This window comes from Chaetodon trifascialis, chromosome 4 (genome assembly GCF_039877785.1).
Source record: "Chaetodon trifascialis isolate fChaTrf1 chromosome 4, fChaTrf1.hap1, whole genome shotgun sequence".
Classification (NCBI taxonomy): domain Eukaryota; kingdom Metazoa; phylum Chordata; class Actinopteri; order Chaetodontiformes; family Chaetodontidae; genus Chaetodon; species Chaetodon trifascialis.
Genome location: NC_092059.1, coordinates 1,579,058 through 1,601,458, shown reverse-complemented (window position 1 = coordinate 1,601,458; position 22,401 = coordinate 1,579,058). Strand labels below are relative to the sequence as shown.

Below are 22,401 nucleotides of genomic sequence, written 5' to 3'. Positions count from 1 at the left end.
ACAGCACAGCGCTGCTGGAGTTCAGTTTCATCACGTCCTCGGGCTGCAAAGTCGCTCACGGTTTCACCAAAATGAGGACAAGAAACAAAGAAGCTCTTACGTTTGTCATTTTCTGCCTCTAATAACTGAGTCGACGGCGTTTTCAGTCACTCACAGAGCAGCTGCACCTCCTGAGGTTCACCTGCGTTCACTAAAACTGCCTCTGAGCCATTTAAAGCACGAGCTCAACATTACTTCTCTCTGAGATGAGAACATCGGCATCGAACTCGCGTCCAGCTCTTCAAACTGCACCTGTACGCTCACTGACTGACACGCTGCATCTTGCTTATTTTGTTGGCAGGTTTGGAGAAATCGTGAGCAGACTCCGTTAAGAAGCTTCTCCTCAGAAGTCAAAGTGTCACCAAACAAACAGGATGTGAGGTGTTTGTCAGCGAGGTGCTGACAGGTGAGCTCTGCTTCCAGCCTGTGAGCTCGCTCCACCGCATCCTGTCTGCAGCGTTTCACCTCCCTGCTGGAAGCCTTCATCCACTTTAGTGGCATCATGCTGTGATCACATGATCTTAGTATGTTATTGTTTTACAAAATTCAGTAAAAAAAGAAGTACATTTTAATTAAAAACTAAAACCAAATCAGGAGCTGAAGTTCTGGTTTTCATGTGTGTTCAGAGTTGCACCTGATTCCACTTTGTGTTCAACACGCTGAGCTTTGTGGGATTTAAGGAAGAAGGCGAGATGAAAGCAGTAAACAGCAGGACGCAGAGAGAGACGGACGAGTGGACAGGTGTGTGCACCTGTGTGTTGACTCGTGTTTTACCTGCAAAACGAGCGACTGTAACAGAATGTCATAACGGTGCACACACACACACACACACACACACACACACACACACACACACACACACACACACACACACACACACACACACACACACATCAGACAGCAGGTGAGAGTGTGTGGATAACATCAGACGTAAACTAATTTCCCACAGTCCACTCAATAATGTTGGTCTGAGGGTCAGAGCCGCCACAGGAAATCAATGTGACAGTGTGTGTGTGTGTGTGTGTGTGTGTGTGTGTGTGTGTGTGTCCTCTGTATTGACTCGTGTGTCCTGGGTTGGTGTAAGTAGCTACAGGGTTAACATCCTCATGGAGATGCAACCACACTTCCTCTCCACATGAGACAAGGACGACGTGTTGGACTTGTTGGACTACAGTACTTCCTGTTAGACCAGCCTGTCCACACCTGCACGCTGCCGTCAATCACCTGGTCAGATGTGACACCTCAGTCTTTGTGATTTAAAGTGAAATTGTGCTGATTTCTTTTGCAGCCGCTTGTGTTTAGATGAAAACGTGTTGTCTCAGCACTTGTACTGAAACACTATGAAAGCATCCTGATGTCCATCTGCTCCATGTTGTCTTTGTCCTCATAGCTTACTTTGTTTCCTCCATGAGAGAAAACTCAGTGATGGTGGTGAAGAGAAAGTTTGCCCCAAAAACAAATCAGTCCAGTTAAAGTGAAGAAGAGAGCGTCGCTTCATCATTTCCATCAACAAGCCCCTAAAACACGACAGACCAATCAGAAACCTGCTCACAGCGCTGATGTCAGCTGCACGTTCGCTAAAGTCCAACAGACAAACCCTCCACAGGACAAAGATCTCCCCTCAGCTGTCCTCAGGGCTGGACCCCGAGACACGACGACAGCCTCGTCTTCTACAGGACGTCATCTCAAAGTCAAACCGACTGCTGCAGAAACCGTATCTGTGTTTTCACGACGGGATAAAAAAAACTGGAAAGGCGGCGAAAATTAGCCTGAGACGCCAAAAATAAGTTTGACAAATCTAAAGACAGAAAACAGCAGGAGAGATGAAAAGTGACTGTACTTCTGATCTGAATGCGACCGCCGCTGTTAGAGAGACTGACGCCATCGCCGTCCCTTCAGGTCGGCCTCGACGCGAGCTGTCAGCTCGTCCACGCCAACCCAAAATCTGCCAGAGCCTGTTGCTATGCAGGAGTCCCGTCTCGCTTCACAACCTCGTCCTCCTTTAAAAACACTGCCGAGACAAACACACACAGCGGGAGGCGGGACGAGGAGCACAGGAGGAGAAACGAGGCTGTGCGTGTGTGTGTGCGTGTGCGAGTGTGTGCGTGTGTGGCAGCTCCCTCTGTTATTACAGGGAGGGGGAGAAAATTGCTGCTTCAAAGTGATAAGTACAGCTCTGTCTCTGCCCTGCTTCGCTGCTGGAGAGGACACTTCTGGCCCTGAGTGACAGACGAGACAGAGGACAGGAAGAGGACAGGTCAGCTGAGGGAGAATGACGACAGACGGGCGTCAAACCACGTCCTGCAGCCTGCATCACACACACGCAAATCAAACGCAGATAGAGGAGATTTAATAAAGAACACAGACGGACAGAAGGACGGATGGACGGACGGACGGCAGCTCGAGGACACATCCCAGCAGTCTTACATGTGACAGAAACTCCCATTCAAACACACAGCGAGAGTCCTGCTTCCATCAAAAGACAAATCCAGTTAGCTGACCTTCATATTAGAGGAACTCCTGCTGAGCATCTAAGACCTGCAAAGAGGAGGAGGAGGAGGAGGAGGAGGAGGAGGAGGAGAAGGAGGAGAGGGAGCCGAGGACAGAGCGGCGCAAAATGAAAAAAGAGAGAAAAGAAGAAGAAAAAAAACTGACAGAGCCACAAACATTAAAGGAGGAGAGGAGAAAAGACGTGAAGTGAGGACAGAGGAGGAGACGGCGGCGGTACCTCTTGGAGCGCCGCAGCATGCTCCTCTCAGGCAGGGAGAAATTGGAGAGCACCGTCCAGAAGGAGTCAGACATGCTAACGCTAACGCAGACGTGTGACCATCGCTGTGCCACGGCGGCACTAACAGGCGAACGGACGCCGGCTTCCACCTGTCACACCGGCGAGTGTGCGAGAGCTGCTGGCGTGTCCCCCCTCTCCTCCCTCTCCTCCCGCTCCTCCCTCCCTCCCTCCCTCCCTCCTCTGCCTCTCTCTCTGCTCAGCAGTGCCCCCCTCCCTCCCTCCCTCCCTCTGATCCTCTGAGTGGAGCTCTCATTGACTCCAGTCTGCAGCAGAAGAGGACAGACTGCTCACAGATCTGCAGATGTTTGGTTCCACCAATGAAACGCCTCAGTGACATTTACCTGCTGATCATCAGTGATTGTGAAACATCATGTTCCACTGCAGCCAGTCACAGGAACCGGGGAACCTTTAAGAACCCAGGAAGTTTCCTGGAGGAAGCAGGGTCTCTCCTCCGACACGCAGAACAGATACGATGATACTGTTTGTATTGATCCCTTTAATGTCTCTGCTTTGATTTAAATGAAGCTTTCATCAATGTGCTGAAGCACCATCATGTGTCTGATATCTAAGTCACCTGATTAGCCAAACACCAGAAATCATCCACCTTTACTTCCTGGACCTCGTCAGAGCGTCACCAGGGACCATGATGGAGGAGCAGGCAGCTCTGAACATGATGAAACGCTAAAACACAAACGCTGCAGGCGCTACAATAGGCTGTTAGCAGCACGTCCACACAGTGAGCAAACAGGGCGGGACTAGTGTACGGGTTCCCAGCTGATTGGCTCATGACCCTTTCAATCAACAACAAACGAGAGAGAGGCAGGTCATTCAGAGCGCGATGGAGAGCGAGAAACTAAAACTAATCCGTTGTTTTTTAGACTTTTACCTCCTGATTTAGTTCCCTGATCGATCTGGATGAAACACAGGTGAGTGAAATGTTACAGGTGACAGCAGCTTTGGCCAAAAGTGAGGAAATAAGAAGCAAAACAAACAGAATTTTCCTTTAAAGCAGCCAGAAAACAACTTGTTTACATGGCGGCTCCTCTCTGCGACCCTCCAGCTGAGCGAGAACAGAAGGTCAGGACGCTGAAGACAACAAACAAACAGGCGTGTGACGAGGTGACGTCTCTTACCTCCAGAGGAAGGGGTTTCCTCGCTGGTGAACAGGGGCTGACAGAGGGCCGTCAGAGGAACAGAGGGAGGGAGAGGAGGAGGAGGAGAAGGGGGAAAGGGTGACGGCGGGGGGCTGAACGACGGAGGGATGAAAGGAAGTGGGGGACAGCAGGTGCTGGAGGAGGCTGCTGTTGCCGTGGCAACGCAGCTGAGCCGGCGACCAGATTCTGCCAACAGAGGAGGGAGGGAGGGAGGGGAGGAAGAGAGGATGAAGAGAGGAGGGAGAGAGCAGGGTGAGGACAGAGGGATGTGTGATGAGGACTGCACGTGTGTGTGTGTGTGTGTGTGTGTGTGTGTGTGTGTGTGTGTGTGTGTGTGTGTGTGTGTGTGCGTGCTTTACTGCTGTCACAGTGCAAACATTCATTTTTCTCTGCTGCCCTTCATCCTGATATGGAACGTGTCAGTTTTCACCTGAAATAACAGTTTTGACGACACGATCAGGATCGTTCAGTCTAAAATAATCAATACTGTCTCCGTCTCCGTCTCCGTCTCCGTCTCCGTCTCCGTCTCCGTCCACCAGCAGCGGAAGCAACGCTCTGAAGTGAGCTGACGTAGCTGCTGGAGAACAGCAGCCACTGTGGCCACACGGAGACACTACACTGAAACTAAAGTCCACAGACATGAAGAAGAGTCGGTGAGAAACATCTGCTCAGTTTGCTAACATCAGCACCAAAAGCTCTTCATCAGAAGAGACGAAGCTGCTCCAGAGGAAATCAGATCTGATCACATTCAGCTGATGGAGACAGACACAGGATCATTGATTATCAGAGCTGCTACAGAGGGACTTAAACTTCTGACTCTGGTGACCCCTGGTGGTCAGAGGGCTCTTTGAAAGATGGAAATCTGCTCTAAAAACTGGTCGCTTTGTTTGACAGTAACGAGGTCGTGCCGTCGGGCCCCAGCGCTCGACCCAACGATCCGAACCGTCTCCGCCTGTCCACAGACGTCCCCTCACGGCAGGCAGGAGGCCTCGCACACCAACTCATCACTGCTGGACAGAAAGTTCTGGATCAGCCTCACAGAGCTCGGTCAGAGCCAGAGCCGACACGCTTCACATCAAAACTTACAGGAGTGGGATCAGTTAAAGTCTGTCTGAGACATCGTGAAGCATGAACCTCGTTTTGTCTAAAAATGACTTAAACAGAAGCACAGAGGCCGCTTCAGAGGAATGTGAAAGGAAATAAACTGAAGGCCCACAAACATCTTCTTGGCTCTGCAAAGTTCAGCTGGCAGTTGGTGCAGACCTGCAGGGCATGAGGACCTTATGGTGGGGGCCTACATGTCCCCTCCCCCCCGCTGAGGGGGACAGAATGAGTGAGACCACCTGCTGGGAAGTCAAGGGCTGCACTCGCTTTAGTATGCAGCTTCCCCTCCGAACTGAAGGGCCATCTGTGGCGCCGACGTAGCAGAAACAGAACGATGGAAAAGGCTCGATGGAACCATTTTTATGATATTCACACAAAGATCTGAACAGACTAATTAACAAAGAGGATCAGGATCCAGAGAAGCGCAGCTAACGAGGAGCTGCTCCTCAGATCGCTGCAGGTCGCGTGGACGAGCCGACCCTCGAGGCTGAGAGACGCTCCTCGCTCTGTCCCTGTCCCTCAGCTTCACCAGGAAGCTGAATCTTCAGCATCACACTGACAGAAAGTGTGTCGAGAGGATGAGATCCAGCCTTGTTAAAACACTTTGAAATACAACATGTATGTGTGGGAGGGACCTTAATTACTGGTGCACCAACCTCAGAGCCGCTTTCAGCTGTGATCAACACCTGAGGGGAGACGCAGGATTATCTGTGATGAGCTGAAATGACTGTAAACAGTTTGTGTAATGCACCGTGTGTGAGAGCCAGTTCATACACTTTTTAAATCAGACGATTTGCCTGTACATTAACAAGCGTCACAGCGGGGGGGGGGCAGCTGTTTGACAGACAGAGCCGGCTGGCTGCTGAGCTGATGGAGGACTTCCCTCCCTGCTGGTGTCTCACTCTGATACCTTCTCATGTTTCTGTCTCTCACGGTTTTCCATGTTTCAGTGACTCAGTATGCATGTACACTATGTGTGTACTGTATTATGGATGCATGTGTGTAATGCACGGCGGCATGCCGGCGTGCCCCCCCTCTGTTCACACGTGTTGTTAGTGATGGTGACGGAGCTGCAGGAGCAATGCAGGCCGGGTCAAACTCTTATTTTTGGGTTGGCTTAATTTTTTCCGCTCTGACACAAATCTGTCAGGTCTGCTTGTGTCATGCTCAGCAGGACATTTGGAGACCGTGAGTTCGATTCCACAGCTGATAACTAAAAGATAGCACATGCAAACCTAATGACATTCCCATCAGCCTCAGCTGCATTATGAGCTCAGCGCTAAGTAGCAAATGCTAACATGCTAAATTATGATGGTGAACACCATTAGCATTGTTGCTGTGGGCATGTTAGCTGTTAGCATGTTAGCTGTTAGCCTCACAGAGCTGCTAGCATCGCTGCTGACGCCCAGGTGAATATTTTGTCTGTTTTGTTTTTCTTCTATTAGCTTGTGCATAAAAACATTTGGACGTAAACGTCCTGCAGCCACAGCTGAGAAGGTAAAAAGAGCAGAAACATCATATGAACCTGTATTCTCACACACACACACACACACACTCAGATATCCAGCACACACACTCTCTTACTGGAGGCGGAGGTGTGTGGCTCCTGCTCGCTCCTTCCTCCTCTTCATCTTGTGTCCCGGGACAAAAGGCTCAGCGGTAATCTTTAATAATCCACTGGACTGCATCGGCTCATCTGTCCGTCACACACATGTCCAACTGACCGCCGGCAGCTCCACGCAGAGCCAGACGCCGTCCCACAGTCAGTCCTCCATGACTCAAACCACCGACAGCACTTTATATTTGAAGGAATGACCAGAGTGCGTGCGTGTGTGTGTGTGTGTGTGTGTGTGTGTGTGTGTGTGTGTGTGTGTGTGTGTGTGTGTGTGTCTGTGCGTGTGTTACGTCAGCACCTGCTCTTATCTACACACACACACACACAGTTATGTGAGGTATCTGGGGTAGAGTGTTCCTCCACCAACAAGCTCAGGCTTGCTGAGTCACAAACTAACAGACTGCCTCAAAACACACACACACACAGACTGAGAAGCTACGTGCGGACCACACACACACACTTTGCGAGCTCAGTAAACAGACTCAGTGTGCGCTCCACAGCCGCTCATTGGGGGTTTCTTCTTCCTCTGGATTATCCAAAGTCGGCTGAACACCTTTCCTTCCTCGTGTTTCACAAAAGAATCCAGAAAGTCAGAGAGAACACGGAGTTCTGAGCAGCTCCATCACGGCAGGTAAGAAACCTTCAAGTTCAGACTTGTTGTTCGCAGCGGACCCCCGACTCCTGCCACAGATCCTCCAGACGGGCTGAGAGGGACGCTCCCGGCGGCACGTCCCCAGGAGCAGAGCACCGTCCCTGGGCACGGTCCGCCCAGTTAATCCCCTTCAGTTGCTGGAAGCTTCAGCTCGACTGATCGCCGCGATGAGACCAGAGGACTGACTGAGTCCTCAACAGACTGCAGGCGGAGGGACGGAGGACGGAGGGGGGAGGAGGGCGAGAGAGAGGAGGGAGGGGGGAAGATGAAGACGTCCTCTGTCTGTCTGTCTCTGTCCTGCCTCATAATTATTCATAGTGTTTATTGCAGGAAGAAGAGGAATTCAGCAGTGTTTTCAGAAGTGGACAAAAAGCAAACTTCAGAAGTGGAGACAAACGACGAGTGTTAGAAGAAAAATCCTTCAAATATTTCTGTTTATTTCTAGTTTTCATAAATGTTTTTTAGGAATTTGTTTTGTTTTTTGAATGTTTCTTTTCTGTGATTTTTAACGATGTAAAAACAGCTTTTAAATTTGCTTTTTCAATGACTTTAATGATGAGTTTTATTCAGGACTGTCAGGAGGAGTGTGTGCTGTGAGCTGTGACGTCGTGTCCTCAAACCTTCTGATGCTTTGAAACTAAAACTTCTCATTATTTCTCTTCCAGTCCAGGAATCTTTCCGTGAAAACTTACAGAAGCTGAAAGTTTGAGATGATCTGACGGCTCGACGCTGCGGCCTGGAAGGGGAAACTGTCTTCCTCTCTGACACATTAACACAGGGGACGCTGTCACTGTGCTATCAGGCCACAGACCAGCTGCCCCCCGCCCCCCCCTCGGGCCTCTGTGCTGGTTTCTGAGAAGGCCGGGAACACCGCTGACCCTGACGGGCTAAATGCAGCTCACATGCCAGATTGTTAATTCATAAACAATGAGCTGGATCCCAGAATGTGCAGGGTAGGGTTACACACACACACACACACACACACACACACACACACACACACACACACACACACACACACTCTCAAGTTAATGTGGAGTGATTACTAAACTGACGTAGGAGCAGCAACAGAACACGAGAATGTCATTACACACAAATCTGTATGTGTGTATGTGTGCGTGTGTGTGTGTGTGTGTGTGCGTGTGTGTGTGTGTGCGTGTGTGTGTTCTCCTGAAGGTTCCTCGTGGTCCTGCGTGCTGAGCCGACAGTTCTTGGTCTCACTGATTAATTGATGAATTGACTCTTTCAGGTGGGTTTAAATTGATAAACTGAATTGGAGACACGCTAACAGCCAACAGGCGTCCTCTGTGTCTCTGCACTGTCCTCTGTGGACAGACTTCGTCTCAGTGCTGTCAGTTCCTGTGTGATCTGTGTCTGTTAAAACGAGCCGTGGCCGCGTGCAGGAGACAGCAGGACGCCGCCACCAGCCAACTGTCACCTCCACCGAGGCGACTCAGAGACAGAGAGGCCTCACAGCGGCCGCCATGCTGCCCGAGCTCAGTGCCGGTCAATGAACGCACACACACGCGCACGCACACAGTTTTCATCATCATCAACATCATCATCTCTGTGGATCAGAAAGGAGTTCAGAGGACGAGGAAACAGGATGTTCTCTACAGACAACCACAGCAAACCACAGCCTCTGCTGCACACGGCACGCAGCGACTGCTCGAACGCCTCACCTGCAACAGGTGATTCAGTCACACAGCGAGTGTTTACATGCACACCTGGTGATAGTCAGGTTTGTGGAGGGGCCTGGCTATGCGCCCCTTAGTAGTACAATACTAATACTTCAAACTGTAGGGATAGTACACACTGTATCGTGGACCTGTGACCTGATGCTGCTGTGGAGTTTAAGGAGGCTCCACAGCGACTGACGTCCAGACAATCAATCCTGATGATTCCACCTTAAGGACAAACCTCATGTTCCAGCACCATCAGAGAACAGCAGGACCGAGTCTGACCGCTTTACAACTTTTCAAGAAGGACGATAAGTCTGCTGCCTGGCACACACACACGCACGCACGCACGCACGCACGCACGCACGCACGCACGCGCACACGCACACACATGGAATATAAATAGGTCTGTATCTATCCACAGTGGGATGCTCAGCTGTTCCAGTGCGTGCGCACACACAGAACACTGATTCACACACACACATACATACACACACGCACGCACACACACACACACACACACACACACGCACGCACACACACACACACACACACTGGCTTTTGAACTTTGCCCTTTAACCCTTCAGTGGAAGCTCTTTCTCTTTAACAGCTGAGACAAAGTGAACGCAGACAAGCTGAGCGACTTTTAGGACGACAGCAGAGCTGCAGTCCAGAACACACACACACACACACACACACACACACACACACACACACACACACACACACACACACACACACACACACACACACACACAGCTTGAACACCGATGTCAGCCCACAGTGTGTGAACGTATCTGTGTGTGGTTCACTGCATTGCACCCTCAAAGCTTTCCAGACACCTCTGGAACAGAAACAGGACGAGCTCTGATTGGACAGAAGACAGAGGGGATGATGGGTACTTACAAACTGCCTCTTCTGGGAAGGCTCAGCTCCTTCTGGAAGAGAGAGAAAGAAAGAGATTCAGAGTAGAACCATCAAGAGGATCATGTTTACAGACATCATGTTTACGTCAAACGAGTTCAGTACAGCTGCTCGACCAGCAGGGGTCACTGTGACACAGCATGTGGAAGCAGCTCGACGTCAGCGCTCATGTGTTTACGGTCTGTTATAAAAGCCTCCACAATGACTCACTTTCTGTTTCACGGACTCGTTCGTATTCAGGCTTTTCTGCTTCAGCTCATTTCTAACATGAGTGGTACACAAACAAACAAACAAACAAACAAATACCTGCTTCAAATCACAAAAACGGATGAAATGCATTCAACTATGCTGCCGGCCTTCACAGAGCCCTTCGTGTGTGTCAGTGTTCTCCACAACAGAACTGAATAATAAATCAGTCATGAGGGCTGAAGACCCTGCTGAGCGTCCTCACTTTGAGTTTGAACACAGCGCATGAAAAGGAGTTTCTTCTGTGCACCTCAGCTGCATCTTCTACAAGCGACCACAGGGGGGCGACGGAGCTTCGTTCTAATCGTGAGGAGCTTTAAGGGGGGCCAGCTTACAGCTTCATCTGTCCGCAGAGCGGCCTCCAGCCCGCCGCCTGAACGCGTGAGGTGGTCTGATCACGGTGAGCTTCGACCTCCTGCTGCTGCTGTCAGAACGCTCTGACGCGCCGGAATGCTGGTCTGAAACGGTGGAACACAGAACGCGTATGGACGCACCTGCAACCTGACGGCTCCTGGAAACAGACCACCAACACGACAGCCTTCCTCAAGAGCACCACCTGGTGCAGCAGTCAGTGTGTGTGTGTGTGTGTGCGTGTGTGTGTGTACATGGATGTTGAAATCTCGTGTTGCCAGGTTCCCAAAGTAGGTCAACAGCTGGTTTTACTTTGAAAAACATCATTAACACCTTCATCAGCATCCATCAGGGCGAACAGGGCGGCAATACTTCATTCACACACACACACACACACACACACACACACACACACACACACACACACACACACACACACACACACACACACACACACACACACACACACACACACTTCCATGTCCATTTCATGATCATTCTTTTGCTCTTTTAGGGCTGAAACTAATGATTATTCTCAGTGAATCACTTCATCTGCTGAAGTCTTTCTCACATTAAAAAACAACACGGCCTCTGTGATTTCATTCACATCCAGTGATTCAGCCTCTCTTATCGATATTTAACTTATAATCAGCTGTCATGTTGGTTTAAAATAAGGACAACAGCTCAACACGTTTGGAACAGTGAAATATTGTGAAATAACTTTTATCAGATCAACCAAACAAACGAACGTGTGAGGAAACAAAGAATTCAGTTCTGCTGCTCCTCGCCATCTCTGATTAGAGATCATGAACAGTGTGACTAATATGAATCTAATATCATAGAGGACCTCGTCCGGCCTCACTCACCTCTGATCAGTCCTGAGGGCTAAACTCATGCTGCTCTCTGATTGGTCAGACCGTCCAGGCCTCACTGAGCATGTGCAGAGCACTCTGCAGCGAGTTTCTGGCTCTGGTTCGAACCCGTTCTTATCTCTCCATCACACTTCCTGTCTGTCACACACACTCAGACACACTCTGTGCTGCTGTGTGGGACAGCGCGTCCAAAAACGTCCCTCTGTCTCCTCGTGTCTGTGTGCTGATAAGCTAATGGACATGATGGAGTTCAGCTGAAGCACAGTGAGCGGCTGTATGGCAGAGGTCTGCAGTGAGTGTGTGTGTGTGTGTGCGTGCGTGCGTGCGTGCGTGCGTGCGTGCGTGCGTGCGTGCGTGCGTGCATGAGCATCAGCGCGCTATGATAACATCAATCAAAATTTTGCCAGCCTTCATTTAGCCTTCCCGGAACAGAGCAGCCAGAAATGAACCAATTAGCTGGTGTGTGTGTGTGTGTGTGTGTGTGTGTGTGTGTGTGTGTGTGTGCGCACGCGCGTGTGTTCCTGTCAGTCAGACTGGACCCAGTGATTCCATTAGTCCTGTGAACAGATGCTGTCCAGACCCACGGGGACAGGAAGCGGCCGGAGCGTCAGCGGGGAGGGGGCGACCTTTGCTGCCCCTCTCGGCTGTTCCGCTCTGGTTCTGCTGCAGGTCTTAAAGCGACGCTCAGGTGTGTGAAGGGCTGTGGGAGGTGCTCATCAGCAGTCACCTGCAGCAGTCTGCAGAGTCATGCTGATGCAGAAGCAGAGCGATGTGCTGCAGCGGGGGCCGTCTGACAGCGAGGCGCAGTGCTGAAAACACAGCGTCCTCTTCAACTGACATTTCTCTTTTCAGGAGGGTGGAGTGTGTTTCTGCTGCTGCCTCCGTCCGTCCTGTGCTGCACAGCACCACCTCAACAAGCCTGAACTGTCCCTTTAACAGCTCACTGAAGTACAGCCGTGAGTTTATGATCAGACTGAAAACAACGAGCAGCAGAGCCAAAGGTCAAACAGGACAGAGGACACAGCGGGACGTGGAGGGCGAGCTGAGGTCTGGGTGAGGAGGCAGAGATGCTCGTCATGATTTCTGGATTCACTGTCGCTGTTAAAGGGCCACTCAGGGTCAGCTTACCAGCCTAAACCTGTCCAAAACTGTACCTCTGTTTTTCCTCAGGAGTAGAATCTGCAGCGCGCGCAGAAGAAATGAGAATGAAAATGTTATAATAATACTAATAAATAGAAATAATAAAGAAATAATATAAACAGAACAGTGAGTTTCCTCCTCACTGTGACCTCTTGTCTGGCTGAACGACAGAAAAAAAGACAAGAGAGCTCCAGATGGGGAGAGGAAGAGGAGTGTTGGCGTGTTTAAGTGCTTCATGCTTGTGTGATCCGTCCGCCCTCGCAGATCTACCATGTGAAACGACGCTCGTCTGACAGCTTGGTGTGTTAGCGTGTGTGCGTGTGTGTGTGCGTGTGCGTGTGCGCGCTGCAGCTGCTGCTATCCGAGCCCTGAGGGAGGATGTTCACCCCAAAGCCACGCTGCAAAAATAACCACAGAGGGAGAAAAGTAATGTCCAACATAAAGACGCACGCAGCAGCCCGCCTGTGCCGAAAGCAAAGCGAGCGCTGATCAAATTATGTGCAGCGACGGCGAGGATGAGAGGAGCGCCGCAAAGAGCCCGAAGCAATCTGCCCGATGGAGCACGGCACTGATAATGCGCTTCACGGCTGAGAGGGGGGGCTGGGGGGGTGATGTCATTAGAGACGGAGGGACGGAGGAGAAGCCGAGTGGAGGCAAAGACTCGAAAGATGGAGGGACATCACGTCGCAGCTTTAAGACACACTCTTGACTTCACGACATCTGAAGTCCGTGACCAATGAGCTGAGACGTCTCCGTCAGTGCAGGTACATGCACCTGAGCCTGCAGGCCGCAGGAAGCTTAGAGGACAGCATGTGCAGGACAAAGACTCCTCACAGGGAAAGTGCTGCAGCGCCGCGGGATGACGATCATGATGATGATCCTGCGTTTAAGACACGTCCAACCAAAGACCGACTGAAACAACAAATCAGGCTGAAGGTGTCGTTTAATCGACGGATAAACGAGGCTGAGCGGACACACGGCTGTCAGACGCAGACGCAGCAGACAGGACAGGTGACAGATACCTGAACACACAGTCAGGTGACACATGAACAGCAAAGGTCTGTCCCCTCAAGGCCCGTCCCCGTCTGTGTCCTGAATCTGGACTTTTCAATCGATCACTGTTCTGGAGTTTTGTTCATGAACTTCAACTCTTCTCCTTCCTGTTTGTCTTTGATTTAAAGCCCAATATCATCCACACACACACACACACACACACACACACACACACACACACACACACACACACACACACACACACACACACACACACACACACACTCGACAGAAACAGTCAGTGTGTCTACAAACAGACACAAACACACTCAGCTGCATTTATACAGTAAAACAGGCCTTCAGGACTCGAGAGCAACATGAGGATATCTGAGTGTGTGTGTGTGTGTGTGGAGGGTGTGTGTGTGTACAAAACGACTGTCTAACCACTCTGCATGTACAGTACGTGTGTGTGTGTGTGGAGGGTGTGTTCAGCTGTTCCACCCAGGGGCCCGATCATAATAACATGTTTTAGTCGAGCTAAAAACATGCAATTAACAGGAGGATGCAGGGGAGCCGAGCTCCACCGGAGACAATTAGAGCTGCAGCAGCAGCCGGCAGCCAGAATTCATTATCAGCACCGTGAATATGGATGAGGAAGAGCGACAACAAAGAGACTGTGGCATGACACGCACACGCACACACACAGACACACACGCAGGGCAGAGGCTCAGGGAGGCTAATGACAAACATGGATGTGCGGCGTGTAAACTGTCCTGAACGTTACACTGAACATGTGGAGCACAACAAAGGGAACAAAGCGAAGGATGATTCTGCTTTATTACGACTTCGGTGAACTTTGCTTTATTTTCTCATGTAATTACAACATTTCCAGCAGCTCGCTGTGCTGCACCACCCATCTGTACTCCACCCTGTCAGAGCATCAGCTCATCAGGGACAGAGATCAGAGGTCTGCCGGCAGGATGTTAGCGGTTAGCTGAGCATCACCAAGCTAACAGCTACACAACGAGCACCAAGTTTGACTGTTTCCACCAGGTGTGTAACTGAAGCTCACATGCTAGGCTAACATGCTACACAGTTCACACAGTGATTAACAGAAGCCGAATCAATGAGAAGTCGTTTAAGTAATGAAGTAAAACAGCGACCATCACGAGGGCGCAGCTCAGTCTGCTGCAGTCTGGACAACAGACACACCAAGGACAGGTCTGACAGGACAGATCTGTCCGAGCATCACGTGAACACACACAGTCAGCCTCTTCATCACTCGCTCAGCTGATGATGATGAAGCGACCGTTCGGGCTGAAATCAGCAGTGACCCAGAGGGCGAGGCTTCGACTTGTTCGGCTGCTGGATTCAGTTTCAGCCTTTTTCTTTAGGAACTGATCAGAGACGTGAGACTGACTCATGATGCGGACTTCAGAGGACTTTAAAGGAATCTGCATTAATTACAGTAAGACGCATTAACCTCGCCGTGGGTTGGTACAGAACGAGGAACCGTTACATATCCTCGTTAATCTGGATTTGTGGAGCGACTGCTGATGCTGTGTGGAAAAGTGTGTCATTCACAGTTTGAAGCAACGTTTTCAGAAAGCAAAACCAGGCACTTCCTGAACGACAGGTAAGTCAGTAATCAGGCCGGCACAAACAAACGAAGGGCAGCTGCAAACAAAAGCTGGTTAAAAACACTGCTGGAGGGTGAAATGACTTGTTCTTTAATGGCACACATTCAGAATAATATCTATTTCACAGCACGAATCCCTTCCACACATCACCGGAGTCATGTCGTAATCAGCGCTCTGACGTTCAGAAACACTGCTTTCATGCAGAATTTCAGCAGTTTTTTCAGATCATATCAGACTCCATCACTTCCCGCAGACGTTTCACTTTAAAAGCCTACGAGGAAAAGGAAAAGACAATCCTTCTGAAGACCTTTACTGTGAAACAGGTGCACAGGAAGTATCAAAGGGCTGAACTGACGAGCAGTAGTGGACAGAGCAGCAGAGAGGAACAGATACTGACGTCTATCAGTGAACATAAAGAGTATTTGTCTAAAGAGAGAAACTGGGAGCGAGAGTGACGTCTGAGTCTGTTGTACTGATCAAATGAGCACGAAGAAATGTTCAGTATTTAATCCGTTTCCTGTGCTTTGAAGCAGCTTTGAAGCCCTTTATGTCCACGTGCTTCTACAAACTGAACAGGTGAGCAGCTCTCCTGGCGAGTATCAGTGCTCCTGAAGTAGACATCATCATATCCATAACGGGAAACAAAAACCTGCACATCAGCAGCAACATGACGGACGGCAGCCATAACGTGGAGATTCATGTGAGCGCGGCGGGAAATGAAGACGTGGCGCTGGAGTGAAATACAGCCTTCAGCAGCGACATAAAGCTGCTCTAAGTGAATGAGCTAATTGTGCGGCGGCGCTCCGAGGACACGAGCGGCGTCCTAATGAAAGCTCTGCTGCTGCTTAACGGCCGCCGGGAGAGCCTCTCCACCACAGAGAGAGGCCCACTGGGACCAGTAAGGCTCTAATAGAGGGCTGGGAGTGTACGTGTGTGTGTGTCTCTGTGTGTGTTTTGGGTAAGGGGCGCAAGGGTGAGTGTGTTTGTGTCCCAGAATAACACACTTTACCATTGAAGAGCATTGTAATTCGCCTGGGCCACACACTGACACATTAACACAACTAATCTCCATCACTGGGTAAGAGAAGAGTGTGTGTGGGTGCATGTGTGTGTGTGTGTGTGTGTGTGTGTGTGTGTGTGTGTGCGTGAGTCACTGGGGGGATGACATCCATTTGGGCTGGCTTTTAATCTTCCAAATGAGCAGATATAACTCTTCCTACACTAATGCCACTAACAGCCCATGACTCTGTGTGTGTGTGTGTGTGTGTGTGTGTGTGTGTGTGTGTGTGTGTGTGTGTGTGTGTGTGTGTGTTCATTATATAATTGTTTTAGATCATGTGTGTGTTTTCAGACGTTAGCGTGACTGACTGAAGGGAAAGTGGGACCTTCAGCTAAGATAAATTCAGCCGTGATCCATTAAAGCCTTCAGGTGACGTGTTTGAGAGACAGCAGCAGTTAAAGGCAGATCCTTTTCTTTAAAGCAAAGAGCCAATCAGAGCCAAGCGTGACGCTGTTCCGGTGTGCTTGGTTGGCCACATGCAGAGGCCCGGTGGAACACGGACCGTCTCTAAACAGGACAGGGTTTGTTATTTACGTTCAGCTGTGAAACCGTTAACGAGTGTTAGTCGTGTTTTTCGGTCAGTTTCTCGTCTTTTTCACCCTCATGAACATCAGTCTGACTTCTCAGTCTGATTGATCGCTAACGATGCACAACATCTGTATTTTGAGAGTGTGTTACAGAGCTTCCTATGCAGAAAATCACTTCCTGCCCTCCTGCAGCTCGCGCCACCACAACATGACATGACATCATCTGCAAACGAGCTACAATCCAGCAGCAGTCACATGACGGTCAGCGATGGCGCTCACATGACCACAGAGGACACAGCGCTGTCCACGAGTCCCTCATGTTCAAAGACGTTCAGCTCAGCCTTCACGTCCCTGTCCATTCACCCGCCTGTCACTCCTCTGCAGCTGCATCACTGACTCTTCAGACTCTCCACACACACTTCCTGTCACGCTGCAGGACGTCCACACGTGCAGCTGTGGGGTCTGTCCAACAAACGCTATCAGAAGTGCACAATTACCCAGCCAGCGTGCTGGTGCTCGTCCCCTCCGCCACGGAGACGACCTGCTAATTAGCTTCAACTATGAGGAACATCACCCACGCCCACGCCCACACACACACACACACACACACAGCTGAAAGGAGCTAATCTGGCCTCATCAGCTTGTCTGTCATGAGCTCCAGCACGCCGACACTTCCTCTGGTGAGATGCTAAAGCTGCTATCAGCGCCGGCAGAGAAAACAAGCTAATCCTAATTGGAATTTACACATTCAGATGAAATGAAACGCCTCGCTGGAAGGGTTTTATCTGCAGATAATACAGGCAGGGAGTGGCCGGGTGGAGGCGAGGGAGGCGGGCGGAGACAGTGAGAGTGTGTGTGTGTGTGTGTGTGTGTGTGTGTGTGTGTGTGTGTGTGTGTGTGTGTGTGTGTGTGTGTGAGACAGATTGGCAGGTGGATTTGAAACAAGCTTCCCTACAAAAACTAAAACAAAGAGCTGTCTGGTGTCTGTTTCAACATGCTGAGCTGAACTGAGCCGCACCGGGACTGTGTGTTCAGCATCCTCTGAGTGTGTGTGTGTGTGTGTGTGTGTGTGTGTGTGTGTGTGTGTGTGTGTGTGTGTGTGTGTGTGGAGCTCGACCTTTATAACACACCTCCAGCAAAAACAAATCCAGTTTAAAACCTCCATCTCGTGTCACTTTGGACCGATTCAAAAAGCTTCTCCTGTGCTATTGATCTGTGCTGCCTGGCAATCTGATTTAACACAACATTTAAGCACAAACCTGAAATACTAAAGTACTTAAAGCACATGCTGACCCTCTCAAAGAACGGCCCTCGTGATCACATCACAAAGTAAGACCCACTGCAAGGTCTTCTTAGTGGGTCTTCGGCGCTCCTGGAGGTCCAGGTCCCAGGGCTGCAGACTCATTTACACAGTTAATGTGCTCACACACTCTTTCAAAGCAGCGGACGATTACATCAGTCACTGCAGGCTCTGCTGCTGATCAGAGGGAGAAACCCCAAGTGGTCGCAGGGTAATTACTGAAGGAACAGAAACGCATTTTCTCTTGTTTTTCAGCCTTTTTCTTGTGAAATGCTGCATAAAGTAATTCACATGAACAATCTGAGAGGGAAACGTCGCTCATCAGTTGAACTAATTGACAGGTGAACTGTGATGAGGGGTCACGAGTGAAAGAGGCTGAGACCCCCAAACTTAGAAAACGTATTGCTGCAGATACTGTGAAGCTGCCTGTGAGGTCCACGTTTGAGGTCAGATCTTACAGACAGACGTTACGTGTAGAAAAACAGGCTGGGTCTAAAACTAAACTGAAGGCTAACCTGAGCAGGTGAGACGCACCACATCGAATACGGATTTAATAAAAATGAAAATGAGGCTGCTTCATGCGTCGAGCGTCTTCGGCTGCAGGCGCTGTCAGGAGCTCTGAACTGTGGCCCGGCCTCAACTCCGTCCAACGGCCTGATGGGACATGAGTGACAGAGGTGAGGTTTCACCTCCCTTTGCCCCCCCCCGGCAGACACAGGCTGAGATCTGATGCACCTCAGCAACTTGTTTGAGAGACCAGAACAAACAGGAAGTCGCGCACGCCGCCGGCTGCAGCTTCATGAAAATGTGCAAAGTGGTTTTGGAAAAGAGGTGAAGCTGCTTCGCTGTGATGCGTGACCCAGATTTCAGAGCTCGCTCTGCTGTCATGAATTCATAACGGCTGCAGAAACAAGGTGATCTATATGTGTGCAGAGAAATGAAGTCATTTCCATCCCTTTGTGTCTGCGCTCCCTCGCTCCTGCAGGTTCACTTTATTATCAGGGAGTTTGCTCCGCCTGTCATCTCCTCCTCATTCAGCTGAAAACTGCTTCAATTTGCACCTTTCTGCTGCAGACCCGTCTCCTCCATCCATCAGTCTGCACACCCTCCCCCAGCACTGGATCTAACAAAGACGACTCGAGCTGCGACGCTCCTGCTGAGTGCATTCACTGAGCATCAACCCGACGTGAAACACGGAAACGACGACGGCAACACGCGTGACGCACAGCAGACTGAAACCAGAACATCTGCAGATGAAAGCGTGGAAGGAGGCCGACGATGCAGGGTGGTGCTGACGTAGAGGAGCTGGCTCGGCTCATCAGGGTCAGATTCCTGGTAGATTAACGTGGTTTCTACTGTTCCCCTCGAGGTCACCACGATAGCTGTCCACTCTCACACAGTGTTCCAGTGTCTGATTGGCCGTCAGACTTCCTGGACGTGTTTTATGTCACACCTGTACCTGAAGCACCAGTTCTCCATCACATCCTGTGGCTGACTCCATCGCTCCAGGTGGAGTCAGATTATCAGCGTGAACAGTGTTTCAGCTTCTTCCAGCTCCATAAACTCCTCTGGGACTCTACGTGAGGACAGTCGGGGGATCAGTGCCTTGCTCGAGGGTGGAGAACATTTTCCCCGGCTGCTTCTGAGATTCGAGCTTCAACACTTTTCTCTGCTTGAGCGAACTTTTCTGCATCATTGTCAACTCGACTTTTTCTGTACACATAAAAAATATTGAGTTTGGTAGAAACAGCGGAGCGGAGCAGCGAGACGGAGAGGAAATAAAACGTGGATGATGAAATACTGAAGCAAGGCAGCGGGAAACGATTCAGAGGGAACAGATGAACCCTTTCTGTAATGGGATTAATCACACTGGAAGAAAATGAGGGTGAGAAGAGGAAGAGGAGGAGGAAGGCTAATGATTAGAGGCGAGATGAGAGAGACAAAGAGGAGTTTGACAGGAAGACACCGAGGCAGAGATTCCCTGGAGGGGAGCCAGAAACAGCAACATGTGATCCGAGTGCTCTTCCTTCACCTCGCCCTCCTCATCCTCCTCACACTCCTCAGCGGGTGAGGGTTCGGTGACGGGCGGGTAGCCTCGAACATTACAGCTGAGGAGGGAGACGTGAGGAAGAGCTGGAGGGAGCAAACATGCCTCCACACCGGAGAGTCGGCCACCGAGGACTTCAGCAATTATCATCATCAGTTAGACAAAGCGCTCTGATTTAAATGGGGCCAGTTCGCTGACGTCTGGGAGGAAAAATCCAATTAACGTTTCCTCTGGTTGCTCCAGAGGAACTGCAGCCGCCCGGAGGACGTTTGATTTCTGTCTCTGCTCCTCGAGGCGTCGCGTCGTCCTGCCGCATCGTCAATTTAAGACTAAACTCAGCTGTTTTTAGAGTCCACAGTGGAGAAAACTGACATTTTATATCGTCAGTCTGCGATCAACTGCTTCAAATACATTTACGAAAACTCTTATTTTCCAGTTAGCGTGGTAGCTAGCTGAGCGGCCTATCAAAGATGAGCAGTGTTAGCATGTTTCTGGCTAGCTAGCATGATGCTGCTCAGCTCTCACACACATCGTCATCATCACTAACAGCTGAAGCTTCCAGGTTTCAAACAACGTGTAAATGCTCCACCTGAATCTCTTAAATCTGAGATGGCACACGTTCCAGATTCAGATTTCAGGAGCAGCAGCAGGTTGACATCGTCACAGGGTCGATGCTGTGCTGCTCTGCTCACCCCAGCAATGAGCTCTGATTACTTCTTTAGTGAAGCTAGCTTACAGATGCTCTGTGCTGCACCTTATTGAGGCTCCATGAAAGGGCAGAGGAACACACACCTGTGTAGGTCATGGCCTTGGTGCTGGGCAGGTAGTGAACAGCAGGTCATCATGTGGAAACGCTGAGGCTGAAGCAGACGTGACGTTAAACCTCCTGACTGTGAGCTGCAGAGCCGCTGTGAACGAGCTCTTTATACATCACATGTAAACATCTGAATCATCGTTAATCTGCAGACAGACTGAACGGCTTTGTTCCAGCAGCGATGACGCAGCAAAGAGAAAACCCAGTGGCGGAACGTAAAAATGACTGCAGACACTTTGAACTGAAGACAGCTGACGGAGAAGAAACGAGACCGAAGCAAAGAGTGTGAACTCACAGCAAACAGCTGTTTGATGCTCTGCGTCAAATAAATACAGAAGTGCTTTCAAACAGATAGAACGCGTGTCCACGGCTTGTTGTGGAGTGTAAAGGGTGTGTGTGTGTGTGTGTGTGTGTGTGTGTGTGTGTGTGTGTGTGTGTGTGTGTGTTTTATGAATGAGGACGAGGTGGCGTCTAGACATTCAATTTCACACTCTTTGAGGTTTGCTGCCTGCTGGCCAAACGTAGCCGAGTGGATGAACTCAACATGAAGAGACAACATGAAGGGAAGGGAGGAGGAGGTGGAGGTGGAGGAGGAGGAGGAGGAGGAGGAGGAGGAGGAGGAGGAGGAGGAGGAGGAGGAGGAGGGATGTTACATTTTCCTTTTTCCTCCTTTTCTTCTTTTATTTTAAGAGCAAAACTGTGATATCAGCAAAGTTCACATCACAGCAATTCAAGATCTGGGTTTACAGAGTGTGTGTGTGTGTGTGTGTGTGTGTGTGTGTGTGTGTGTGTGTGTGTGTGTGTATGTGTGTGTGTTTGGCCTTGTGGAGTGCTGATGTGAAGAGCCTCTATGGCCACAGGTCACTTTCTCACTCCCTTCAGAGGATGAGCTCATATTATTCTCTCCACGGTCGCCGTGGCTACCAGATGAGCTCATAGCTCGTTTCTAATTGGCTAATCCAGTCTGCTGGCGGGAGACAGAGAGAGAGCGTGAGACTTAAAGAGAGGGCCGGTCAGAAAAAGAGAAAGAGAGAAAAGCTGCAAACTCAAGAGATGAAGAGAGAGAGAGAGAGAGAGAGAGAGAGAGAGAGAGAGAGAGAAGGCTGCAGATAGACAGAAACCCAACGATAGAGCTGTTCCCACACCTCCACCCCTCCATCCATCCATCCATCCATCCCTCCCGCTCCTTTTCTAGAACAAACAACAGGAGACTCAGCCAGCAGCCAAAGTCCAGCTAAGCCAGCTGAGCTGTGTTTAACCTGCTCTGAGGGCTTTACAGAATCAGCTAACTCAACTAAACAATCTAAACAAGTCCTGACCTCCAGAGAGACTCGACCAGATATGACATCAAACCCTTACATTTCAGAGGCTGAAGCTGGACCGTGTTTGGCTTTTCGTGTCATGAAGGGGGATCAATCAGTGGCTAAACGTCATGAGGTGTCACGCAGGTGACGCT

At 50.2% G+C, this 22,401-nt stretch overlaps 1 protein-coding gene across 10 annotated transcripts in view; it reads right to left on the bottom strand.

Moving 5' to 3' along the window:
* Positions 1-22,401, bottom strand: part of mast2 (microtubule associated serine/threonine kinase 2) — a 123,380-nt gene that overhangs the window by 35,141 nt on the left and 65,838 nt on the right. For 6 of the 10 annotated variants that reach the window (XM_070960137.1, XM_070960141.1, XM_070960142.1 and 3 more), the window contains one exon: positions 9,938-9,969. In XM_070960137.1, the coding sequence (XP_070816238.1) occupies positions 9,938-9,969 (32 nt within the window). Of the gene's footprint in view, positions 1-2,767; positions 2,918-6,669; positions 6,934-9,937; positions 9,970-22,401 lie in introns of those variants that run through there. The other 4 variants (XM_070960139.1, XM_070960144.1, XM_070960145.1 and 1 more) reach the window with 4 other exon arrangements.